Source organism: Amblyomma mixtum, chromosome 5 (genome assembly GCF_055824585.1).
Source record: "Amblyomma mixtum isolate Tamu chromosome 5, ASM5582458v1, whole genome shotgun sequence".
Taxonomy (NCBI): Eukaryota; Metazoa; Arthropoda; class Arachnida; order Ixodida; family Ixodidae; genus Amblyomma; species Amblyomma mixtum.
In genome coordinates, this window is record NC_143016.1 from 164,171,906 (window position 1) to 164,184,342 (window position 12,437).

General features: G+C 48.8%; 1 protein-coding gene and 3 non-coding genes across 4 annotated transcripts in view; all 4 read right to left on the reverse strand.

The window, feature by feature from the left end:
* Window positions 1-1,816: 1,816 nt before the first annotated feature.
* TRNAS-AGA (transfer RNA serine (anticodon AGA)) lies at window positions 1,817-1,898 on the reverse strand. Its single transcript has one exon. It is a non-coding gene; the product is annotated as a tRNA-Ser (tRNA).
* A 76-nt stretch (window positions 1,899-1,974) lies between these two features.
* On the reverse strand, window positions 1,975-2,056 carry TRNAS-AGA (transfer RNA serine (anticodon AGA)). Its single transcript has one exon. It is a non-coding gene; the product is annotated as a tRNA-Ser (tRNA).
* A 76-nt stretch (window positions 2,057-2,132) lies between these two features.
* Window positions 2,133-2,214, reverse strand: TRNAS-AGA (transfer RNA serine (anticodon AGA)). Its single transcript has one exon. It is a non-coding gene; the product is annotated as a tRNA-Ser (tRNA).
* A 2,553-nt stretch (window positions 2,215-4,767) lies between these two features.
* The window catches only part of LOC149344470 (tubulin monoglutamylase TTLL4-like), a 64,773-nt gene continuing 57,103 nt past the window's right edge, over window positions 4,768-12,437 (reverse strand). Inside the window, exons 16-19 of the mRNA XM_089546290.1 lie at window positions 10,894-11,104; window positions 7,408-7,466; window positions 5,804-5,850; window positions 4,768-5,030 (exon numbers count right to left, since the gene is read on the reverse strand). Coding sequence (XP_089402416.1) covers window positions 4,961-5,030; window positions 5,804-5,850; window positions 7,408-7,466; window positions 10,894-11,104 — 387 coding nt within the window. The 3' untranslated portion in view covers window positions 4,768-4,960. The remainder of the gene's footprint in view (window positions 5,031-5,803; window positions 5,851-7,407; window positions 7,467-10,893; window positions 11,105-12,437) is intronic.

Genomic DNA, 12,437 nt, shown 5'->3' on the forward strand with positions numbered 1-12,437 from the left:
CGTGTTTTTCGTTGCCTTTTTTTGTCCATTTGTGTTCCTGTGCGCTCTGCAAACACGTGGTCCCCATCGTACACTCAGAACAACAGACGCTGCTGGCCGTGAAGCAGCTTTCGATCGAAGCGCGACGATGCCAACTTGTTTCGTGCCCGGCTGTACCTGTCAACGCGGCCCCTGCTGTTGCCACATTTGCGAAGTTCCACCTAGAAATTCCTTAAGCATTGTCTGATCCCGTGCAAGGAATTGATTTCGCACAGATTGTGGAAAAGAGCTCGTCGATACAGCTTCCGAGAAACTGGAGAATGGCGGCCCTTGAGGAGGAGGCGGGAAAATACAAAGAGGTTGTCCTTTACGACGCCGGGATGAAGGAAGGCGTTTACACCATTCTGAAAAGTGTCGCATTTCGTGAGGACCTGACCTATGCTGTCCAAGCAAATGGAAGGCTGTTGGACAAGTGGGATACTCACATTCAGGTTTTTTCTGTGAAAGATGTAGAGGCAATTTTGCAGATCGTGCACACAAAGCAATTTTGCCGCGGTTGCTCTGACTTCGATGTCTCCAGCTGCAGTAGCGTGGCCCAAAATGCTAGAAGTACGCTCTATCACAAAGACAGCGCTGCTTTGACAAGTGCAGACAAAGAAATATGTGCTATGTGCACCAGCTTGGCAAAATGTTTGAAGCGGAGGGCATCATCGACACGACCGAAGTTAAAGGTGCCTGTGGCAGTAAGTGTGCTGAGAAAGCGGCTGATCCGTGCCATTGCATCACGAGGACGAAAAGATGTTTGCCTGTGTAAGCGCAGTAGAGGGCACTATAAAACAGGCTAGAAAGGGCGAGTTGTTCGGCGACCTGTTTTGGAACGTGCTGGGTTCTCTTGTAAAAAAAAGGCACGAATGGTGTTGGTTGACCACCGCATGCTGAGGTGTTCACAGCTCAATTAATTTACTTTTATTTAGTGACGCGCATGCACTTCTTTGCGCGAGCAAAGTGCTTGGAAAATAGCAGCGTCGTTAGAGCTCTAAGAGAGCGAAAGAAGGCGAAGCTTGTCTGACAAATTAGTTGACAGCAAATTTGTCAACAACGATGTTTAGTTGGTTTGCGAATAACATTTTTCTATTTAAATGCCAAGGGCCTTGAGTTACTCTTGCGTTTCGCCGACACCGGTACCGAACTCGCGGCTTTCGGGAAAGCAGCCGTAGCCACTGAGACAGCGGCGGGTTTTATTTGCGCCAGTATTGCTGCAATAAAACGTAGAAGTAACTTTGCGCTAAATGCGTAACACAACAGCCAGTCGCGAAAAACTGGTTCGGCGCATAATCCGAATCTATCGAAGTACCAAGGTTCATCTCACGAGAAGCAGAATCGAAGCATGCATTTCGTCATTGCCCGTACAAAACGGCCGCTCGTGACACTGCTCAGAATACCACTCTTAAGTTCGAAAACGCGCTAAGCACACATATGTTATGTAATACCTCCGGGCAAGAGCCGCAAACAAAAAACAGCAGTCGCGCAGCGATGATTCGAATGCGAGTGCTCGTGCAAAACGCTGCACGCTAGCAGACGACTCTCGCTCTCCTAGCTCAACCCTAGGGTGCCTCGATGCCCAGCGCTGCGCTGGCATCGAGGCACCCTACTCAACCCGCGATCGCAGCGCCGCGGTGGCGGGGATGGCGACAGGCCGCCTGCTCCCTACGGGCGCTGCGAGGAGTTATGGAACTAAAAAAGTATCTATAAACGTTGTGCTGGATAGCGTGCACACATTGAGCATGCTCTATTTAACAATCTAGGAAGGGGCAAAATAAATAAAAATACCCTCTGCCGCAGTCGACAGGATTCGAACCTGTGCGGGGAGACCCCAATGGATTTCTAGTCCATCGCCTTAACCACTCGGCCACGACTGCTGGATAGCGTGCACACATTGAGCATGCTCTATTTAACAATCTAGGAAGGGGCAAAATAAATAAAAATACCCTCTGCCGCAGTCGACAGGATTCGAACCTGTGCGGGGAGACCCCAATGGATTTCTAGTCCATCGCCTTAACCACTCGGCCACGACTGCTGGATAGCGTATACGCATTGAGCATGTTCTATTTAACAATCTAGGAAGGGGCAAAATAAATGAAAAGACCCTTTGCCGCAGTCGACAGGATTCGAACCTGTGCGGGGAGACCCCAATGGATTTCTAGTCCATCGCCTTAACCACTCGGCCACGACTGCTGGATAGCGCCTGTACATTGAGCATGCTGTATTTAACAATCCCGGAAGGGGCAAAATAAAAACATTTTGCGCAATCGACAGGATTCGAACCATGAAGACCTGGAACCTGCGTTTCAGTGTGAGAACCCTGCAGCGCCCATGTAGTTTCGAGGGCAGCTGCTCAGGCTGCACGGAAATAGCGGTTTCGGCGATACGTGCGCCTCAAAGTTTTGCGCGGAGTGCCCGCCATTGTTGCTATTAAAGGGCATCATGCTTTACGTGCGGTACTGAAGAGAGTATAGACGTTTACTCGTCAACACAAGTTTGGCTAGGGTCTGTGCACGGGGGTGCATTCTTGGGAGATTGCCTTGGGTCTTTCGCGTTCGGCAATCCTATATGGCTCTGCCTGCGACCCAGAATTCTACATCCAGGTTGCAGCTAAGCAAAGCAGTCGCCCGTTTGTTCGGGGTTCGAGAGCTACAGGACCTGCGGCGGACTGTTCTGATGGCACTCATGCAGGATATTGAAAAGGGTGGCCTGAAGGCGGCTTCACACTGGCGCGTCGCATGTCTCCGGACAGGTTTAAACCGATTTACTACGCTCCCTCCCGTTTCCTAGCCCTTCGGAGACCGCAATTGACCGAAATCGGTAGCGCGACTTTTCCGAGTCGCCAGTGTGAATCCGCCATAACAGTAACCACACAAATTTGCAGGAAGGGGGGTGTATTCGCTCTTATATACATTGGGTTCGGGAAGGTGGCCTGCTGGGGTCTTGAGAACTTTTTTCTTGTGGTGGGATACCATATGCTCTCTCGCCGATAGCAGGTAAGGAAGGGAAGTTCACCACCCGGTCGACGAAACCGCGGGCAAAATGGTGGGCGGCCTCGATCAGGGTCGGCCGAATTATTCTAGCCACCATAGCCGAATGCACCGGAACCACATAATTTGAATTTGGCGGTTTTCGAGAGAGGTGTTACGGAGTTCGATGGTGGATACATATGGGTAGACCCTTCCCATACCAGTGTGACCATCCCTGTTTTAGTCAGTTACCGTTGCTGAGGTGCGATGGCAAATGCTGACCGCGTCTTCAGCTTCAGCCAGGCAGTCAAGTAGGTTTGAGCTTTTTTGCTTGAATGTTCACCGACATCCATGTGGGCTGCTTCCTGCTTGAGAGGAAGTTCGTGCATCTCAAGCCTGACGACGGACTATAGTGTTTGTCAATCTCTGGGAAGAGTGCAGAGGGGGGGACTTGAGACGGTTTATTCAGGTTTGACGTCCCGAAGCGACTCGGGCCATGAGGGACGCCGTAGTGGAGGGCTCCGGAAATTTCGACCACCTGGGGTTCTTTACCATGCACTGACATCGCACAGTACACGGGCCTCTAGAATTTCGCCTCCACTGAAATTCAGCCGCCGCGGCCGGGATCGAACCCGCGTCTTTCGGGCCAGCAGCCGAGCGCCGTAACCACTGAGCCACCGCGGCAGCCCATGAATGCTAATGACTAACGGTTCTATGGGCTTCCGCCAGCTCCATGGCGGCGGCATTTTGGAAATTGTGAATCAATGTAAGCAAACTTAGTCTACCACCAGCTCAATTTGGAATTGGTTCGACGAAAACGTCCGAATCATTTGAAAGTGGAATTATAGATTCCCTACAAGCTGCCACAAACTCTCCGCATCATTTACATGGCGAGAACCTGGACCACCGTCATGTGCTTTCGAGATGAACTACGCACCTATGATTTCCAAAGTGAGGAAATATTCAGCCAGTTTACATTTCCCACTAGTGCCGTTCGTAGGGCGCCTCAATGGCGGCGGCCACTGTGAGGATGGAGCTGGCCGCGGGCGGCGAGAAAAGTCCAACCACAATAATGCAGTTTCGATTTAGTCATGTCACACCTGCCGGTATACATGTCCGAGGGGCGTGGATAACACTGGACCAAGCAATACCGGTTGGACTACAAAAATCTGGTTGATCTTGTCCAGCACTGGTCATGCCACCTCATGGGCAGCTACCAGAAATCCATCCTAATTAATCGGTATGAGTAGAGCTCGTCCCAGTTAAAGAGCTTACAGCACCACAAGCTTACTACATCAGGGTAGGCCGGGACCACACCGAAAAAGCAAATCAGCGAGGCTTTACGGAAAGTAGATTTTCAGGGGTCCGTTTAGTTTGCAGAAAAAAAAACTGGTTGCTGAAATACTAAAACAAACACAGTGGTATGCGCTCCATTTGTTGCTCGAAATAAGCGCCCATGCAGGCATGTTGGCATCAGAAAGACATTGAACGCCTCGGTGAAACCTTGGATTCTAGCATCACGATTAGCCAGATGAAGCACATCTATGCACTGATCGGATAAGCATGAAATCCATGGCACGAAATGGCACATAACAGTCTCCAAATTGCAACTGGATACATTTCTTTCTCTCTTATGCAGACAGGTATTGTCCAGCTGTTTTTGCAGATATGGCAGTACTTACATGGTGCTTTCAACACATATGCACCTTCACTTGGCATCCTCATAGTGGCTACAACTGTGAGACAGAAGTCAGCTGCTTCAGCTTTTGAACACAAGGAACGCAATACTGTGTTTTATTCGAAGAGCTGAGCCAGCAGAACGCATAAATACAGCAGATCCGGAAGGGCCGGGCGTGGTGCCCCGTGGTTGCAGCAGTTAAAACAATGTCGCGGAGGTCTTCCGCGGAGACAGAGGAACGAGCCTGTACAACAGATGATGAGCAGCAGCAATGCTGTCTCGGTAGCAGAGTTCAGCCGCGGTGCTGGCGCTCCTTTTGTAGTGACAGAATACTAACATTGCGTGTCACTTTGCGCCTTTGGCTGTAAAAAAAAAGAAGGAAAGCGAGGTATTCAGTTTGACAAGCACACCCCTGAGCATGTGAGCACTTGGGCAAGGGTGCGGTCAGTTAGTGACCCCTGACCAACGTCCTACAGCTTAAAACTTGAGATGACACAGAGAGAATGAAGACATGCTAGGATACGGTTACTATGTATCATCAACTAGCCCTTACCCGTAGCCTAGTCAGAACTTGTGTCTGTTCTCTCTGTGTCGTCTCTTCAGCACTGTGAACGTTAGTTAAGGTAGGGCACCTATGAAACCAAAGCATGCACAAACGTTGCACAAATGCGTTGCACATTGCACATATGGTGCACACTGTGAAAAAGCGACAGCGTGGTAACAGATATCAGGACATTTGGGCTTGCTTTTCAACAAGCTGCACATGGCTTACTTTCTTGTTTAATAACCGAATGATGTAAACAGCACGCAGTACGGCCTGTGTGCTAGCGCAGGTTAGTACAGAAGCAATGGCGTGCACCTACCATAGTTTGGCTGTATCCAGAAACAGGAGCCAGCCCCAACACTAAGGGTATTTACTGACTGAAATCACCGAAGGTGCGCCAGTGTGATCCCAGTTGCACAATCCACTCAGTCCAATGAACAAACTATTGTAAACTCAACTCGACTGTTTCCTGGGCCTCAGCAAACGTAAAAGGCATTGGCAGGGAGAGCTGTCGCACTGTCGATGCACAAGGAAAGCCTGGACAACAACAGCCTGCGCTACGAGTGCTGCTGGTGACAAAGAGGAGCTCACCTTTTCTCAGAAACAGGAGAGTGGCTTTCTGCCCTGGGCACCCGGTCCTGGCAGAGTGGAGGAAGAATGCACATCAGACATAGCAAGGACACCGGAGCCCCACCAAAAGCTGCCACTGCTGCATGATTAGTTTCCTTTCTCAATCAACCTTCTTTTGTTTCTCTACACAAGTTGAGAAAACATGAGGTACAGAAAAATCCCAGTCTGTAAAACAGACCAGAGTAGGTCCCAGCAAGAAATGCTTTGTCACCACCCAATAACCAAGGGGCACACAGTGTCCCACAGCCATGTAATCCAACCAGTAGAAACTCGATGATATGACCATGGTTGATGCTTATTCGTAGAATTCCCTGGCCGGAGTGCGTCATGTACAATGTGCAGAATTTTTGGAGTTCAGAAGCCGCACAGCATGTCCCGCTATGTTCCGCACTTCCATCACATAACAGAGCAGCTCTTCTTCCAGTTCGGAGCTTGCATGGGAAAGCGCGCTTTTTGCAGCTTGTGTTTCTCAATGCATCCTGTTAACTGCACTATCGTCGGACACACTTCTCAGCCATGTCGAATTTCCTGCCTGCCGCACGCTTGCCATGTTCGAGAGCTAACTCCTCCCAGTCGTGTAACGCTCGGCGGCAGCATGCAAAAGCCACAACTACAGTGAACTAACAAGCTATCACAATTTCCGTGCCTTTGGCAGCTGGAGCTGGTGATACAGATGCCGATATGGATAGCGGGAGCTTGCGGTGGAGGAAAAAGTTGACGATGATAATGATGAGCCGCGGCCTCGGGCGCCATCTGTTGGCGACATCTGGAAGCTGCTATGCACGTGCGTGGCCTCCATAATGAAGGGCACCATTGCTCACAGCCAGAGCTGATCACGGAGGCCACGGTGTGTGCATTTCGAAGACTATTCCCGAATGGGTCATGGAAAGTTTGGGTGCAGCCCTTACACAGATTTTTGTAAAAAAATATTTCCATCGGGAAAACAGGGTGTGGCCCTTACATGAGCTTATACGGTAGTAGCGCTGAGACACCACATGTTCGCGGTTTCAGGTGGAATCCGACGTGTGGGGAAACGCATGAACAGTTGTGCCGAGTTTTCGTCAATCAGCTCCCAGCCTAACGTACCTCGTGGGCAAGATTATACACCCATGAAACAATTCTTTAGGCAGATTTTTTTTTCTTTTTTTCCCAAATTACTAGCTGCCAAGTTGGAAGTGCAGCCTTACATGAGTATACATGGTAACTGGTCATTTTTTGAGAGGCCATCTATGTGTTCTTTTCTGCATGCATGTAAGGCAGGAACTGATGGCAGCCAAGACATGCAGGATTTTCAGCGCCTTTCAAAACCTTCAGCAAGAGATGTTGTAGGGCTAATTGGCTTGATACCTCTGATGCCATGAAAGGTTATGCGCAAAAAAAAGAAGAAACGAAGAGAGAAGACGCGACAGGACGAGCGCTCGTCCTGTGTCTTCTCTTTTCATGTCATTACAGCTTTCAAAAGCTGTCGAATGTTTCGAGACACTAAAACAATTAGGAACCCCGGATCTGGCCCGTCGGTCAAGCTGTGAGCGAGGAACCCCTTGAGGTTCATGTAAAGCACCCACCGTGTCCGGTGACATGAGGTGGAATCCCTTGGCACAGAGCCGTTGTAGCCACTCCACACCTGGGCAGAACACACAAAAGCTAATGAGCAGAGGTCCCATGAGTCACCTAATGTGCCATGCACAAAACAACAGAAATCAGCGATAGCAAATCACCTTTCATTAGCACCACCATATTTTTATTTCAACATGTCACCAATCGCATAAAGCAGATCACCTGCAGACTGCTGCCATGTTGCCCTTGGTCAAACATGGATTTCATTCTACCACTGTACAATAGAACCCCTCTATAGTAAAGTGACTCAGACCAGCAAAAATCTTTACTATATCAGGGTCTCCACCATATCAGTTGTTGGTGATGGCACGGCTAAGAGGATGCTCTCTGGCAATTAATAGGCTTCGAACTAAACACAGAGTACATTTATGAAAGAAACACTCACAAATTAACTTGCACCATGGCACTCTTTGGCCGCAGATGCCCTGGCGCCATAAAAATTCATCATCATCATCACTCACAAATACCTTCCATCCTGCTAGTACTGTCCCTTTATGTGACGAGTATTCATTTTCAGTTATCACATTTTACGTTAACCACGGTTTTGATTTCGAACTTGGTGGTGAAGCCATTTAAAAAAACGCCATTTTATCGTTTTCGTTAGGCGTTTGCTTCCAAATGTTGGCTTTGCAGTCCTCGACTTCGCACACGCCGCAATGTCACTATTCTGCGAGAAGTACGTCATCACGGCTAGACGCTCTTTACTACAGATGTTTCTTTGAGGAAAACCTTAACTATAACCGAAAGAAGAATGTACAGTCATCTATGGAAGGCAAAATGGGACTGCAGTTTCACTTTACTTATATACGAGTTTTTACTAAAGCGGGTTTCTACTGTATTACCGCATTTACACAAACATAACATCAGGAGGAGCTTGATACTTCACAAAAATTTAAAAATATATACATCATGACGAAAAAAAACAAAAAATGAGCGGCATGCAAAAACACATAGCAGCACATATGCCAGTATTATTTGAGAGGCAACACTACAGAAATGTGCACAAAACCAGTGACTGCACCAAAGCTTCTGATGCATTAAGCACGCACACGCAGCCTCTCGTACAGCACGAGCCACCATCAGCGCTGTGCTGCCCAGAAAACTGGCTACTCCTGTCAGCACGCGTGTCTAACGGTGAAGGTCGTCACAGGTAGCTTGAGCAAAGGCGACAAAGCGTTCCTAAAAATAACATCACACTCGTACCTAGGTTCCAAATATAGCAGGAGATGGTTTCTGAACCCAATGATCTAAGGGAAACACTCGTGTTATATGTTTCGCCAAATATAGTATCCATACATATCCATACAATGGTTTGGTTTGGTTTGGTTTATGGGGTTTAACGTCCCAAAGCGACTAAGGCTATGAGAGACGCCGTAGTGGAGGGCTCCGGAAATTTCGACCACCTGGGGTTCTTTAACGTGCACTGACATCGTACAGTACACGGGCCTCTAGAATTTCTCCTCCAAAGAAATTCAACCGCCGCGGCCGGGATCGAACCCGCGTCTTCCGGGTCAGCAGCCGAGCACCATAGCCACTGAGCCACCGCGGCGGCATATCCATACAATGGATACCCCGGCATATTGAACACATCTGCTATTTTAGTTGTCAGAATACAATTTTTTCTAACCTAATACCCTGCATAATGAGTGCACCCACTGATCCCTCTAATTTGTGTCAATTTTTCGGGAAGTGCCTTTTTTTATGCAATGAAGCATGCAGTTATTTACCCCGAGGGTGCATGCAGCTGGTGAATGCAAAGTCATGCTCACTTCATTGTAGTTCTCCATAAAGCTAGGAGCTTGCGGAAAAATGCTGCTGGCATTTAGGCAAAGTAATTTTCTGCTGACTTTAAATTTCACACAGCCTCCAGCCTTCCATGCAAGCCCCTGCCCCAGCCGGTAAGTCAGAAACCCTTCTTACGAAGCCTTCTACTTCCGAGGAATGCCTCATTGATGTTTTGTAGCTAGCTGGCACACTCTGTGTAATAACTGCAAGTGTAATAAACAGCATATGAGTGTTCATGCTTTGTCGTCCCTCCCTTTGTTCCCTCGAGCACAAACCCCTCTGCAGTTAGCGAGAGGAAACACTGCATCCGCGGAGTGGGAGTGCAGGGGGCGGAAGACTGACCCCCCCCCCCCCCCATAATTTCCACAAGCCCCTTCCCCCGTTCATCCAGCCTTGCATCTTGCAAGCCAATTTTACCCTCTCCCCATCTCCTCCTAAGAGGCCTTGCGGGAGTGTTTCTTGGTTCACCGTGTACCCAGGAGGGGCGGTGTGTAGTTTGAATTATTGGTGGCACAACCCATCCACGTTCGAACTAACTAGCTATGTTTTACATAGATTCCAATTGGAGCTTGGACGGACCACGTAGTAAAGTTTGAATTATTCTGAAATTCGCATTAATGAGGTTCTAATTAATGAGCTTTCACAGTACACATGAAGTTAACAGACTTTTTGGATAACAGATTTTTCTATCCATTAAAAAAATCTGTTTGCGACTGTAATCGCGGATCACAACGGCAACAGTTGGAGGCAAATTACTGTCAATCGTGACAGAACGGAACACCTCTACACTTGTGCGCACGGAGACTTACCAGCCTGGTAAGTCGCAAACCAAACTGCCCACAGTCCTGTAGTTTCAGATTCCAATGCACTACATGCTGCAGGTGTTTTACTAAAGTTTGCCCTCCTGCTTCCATGGGCGTCTAGGCAAGGGAGCCACCAGCATGAGTGAGAGCCAGGAAAGCAGCTACGGCAACATGCAGTTTGTGAGGAAGCACTCGCCCCCTGTGGTTTGTTTTCCCGCAATGCACCCCAACTGTGGTTAGCTTCCCTGCAAGGCACCCGCCTCAGTTGTGTTACTTTAACTAACAGGGGAGGGTGCTCGCATCGCAGCGACACCAGCACCACAAATGGCGTTTTGCTGCACGCGTGCGGGGGAGAGACGGCTCTTCTCCTTGGGATCGGGAAAGCACGCGGACGTGTCGCGAGCCGCTCCGCTCTTTGCCGCGGGCGCCACGTGGTCGGGACATGCTCCCGCCACCCTGTCCCGTCCGGCCTCGGAGCTGGGTCCCCTTTGCCCTAGCGTGGGCAAACGTTCGCTCGTAACCGTGCTGGTGAGTCGGACGTCCTCGATTCCTCAGTGTATTTTGTTGCTAGCTGGCGTTATTGTTGTCACAGCAATAAATGCCTTGTTTGTGTCAGCCAGTGTCGTTCCTTTGTTCCCGCAGACAAGGCCCGCCGTGGTCGTCGTGCGATCGGTAGCGCTCGCGACCACGGGGTGGGGTCCGGGCGGTTTTGAACTGTGTCAGCCGCGGTTAAACGGAGAATACGTGTTTATCTCCCCAATTAAGCCCCACAAGTTCAAGCTTTCGCTGCCGAAGCCACTTTGCCAATTGCCATGAATTTCCCCATTTCCAAGCTTATATGCTTACCCTTGTGCCTCTGGTGTCCAAAGCGGCGCTCCCAGGCAGCCAGCAGCAGGTTGTAGTAGCGGCGGTGGACCAGCAGGCTGCCGTCGCCGTGGCGGCCCCCCGGGAACACCCTCCTGAAGGAGCCCCGGCGGGAGAGCTCATCCTCACTCTGCACCAGCACCCGCACGTCGTCGGGCGTCAGACTCTCCAGGATGTCGGTCGTCTCCTCCTCCTGAACACATCGCACATCACCACCATCATCAGCCTGACTGCGCCCACTGCAGGGCAAAGGCCTCTCCTCCCACGTCTCTCCAATCAACCCTGTCCTTCGCCATCACACATAGTGTTACTATAACCGCTAGCACCATTCACAAGGCGCAAGCTATACGCGCGTCTCACATGTATACAAGTCGTAAAATTGCACACAACGATGACACTAAAAATTGAATGGCATCACTTTCGTGCTGCTTCGACCACTGGTTTTGCAGATATAAACGATAAGCATTCGCAACAAGTTTATAAGAACACCTCAACTGTGGTATGTATCTGCCCCACAGTCTTACTGATCCACAAGAAAACTTCCAAAAGAATTTAAAGAAATTTTGAGCAATTTCTGCAAAAGGCTTCTCTATGCATGCATTGTCTGTCATATGTGTTTGTGGAACACCCACAAAATCATATACCAATATCTTCCAATGAGTGTGCGATCAATTGTTTAATTTATCAGGTTTTTGTTAAATCTATCAGGTTGTCTAACTTACTAAGCTGACTCATTCCATCCGTCAACAGTGTCATAAGAAACTGTGCACGTGTTTCCTCTGCTGGTGCCAATGTACTGGGACTGAGGGCCTTTCAAGCTGCTTTATGCAGCTTTTGCCTCAGTTTTCACCATTTTGTTTGAATGGAAAATTAATCAAATCAAAATCAATCAATAAAAACTGCTTCAAGAAGTATATGAGGCAGCCGACTGAAGAAAAAGGCTGAAAAGCTCAACAAGTTTTCAAATTTATCCCACCAATATGGGCCGAATAAAACTATACACCCCCGCAGGTTGAAACACTTAGAACAGCAAGGAGACCTACTATTAGCAAAAGAGAAAAATGTGCTGAATGCTTAGCGGCAGTATTCTGGACGCAAAAATATATGCCACATAGGTACCCAGTTGTCTGTTTGCCAGCACTTGAAGCGAACAGGATAACACGAGTCCCACTGTTCTGCAAAGGGTTTAGAGAGCCTACTGTAAGTATATTTGGTCTTAAGGGGACACTGAGGAGAAAATGAAGTTGGCTTGTATGATCGATAGAGTACCAGCTCCTAAACACAAAAAAACACCACTCTTTCTGAAAACAAAGCTCTTGTAAGGTAGAAAAGAGCAAGAACTAAAATGCAGGTATCGCCGCCACGCGCCAAGTACAAGCGCGGTGATGAAACAAGCAGAATAGACATCACGGTTCTCTGAGGCTGACAAAGGTGCACGAAGGTTACGAGTTTGATCGATATTGAAGTATAAAGTTTTATTGTGAAACCACTAGTGCACTTTTATCACACGAGGAAGACGGAAAAAG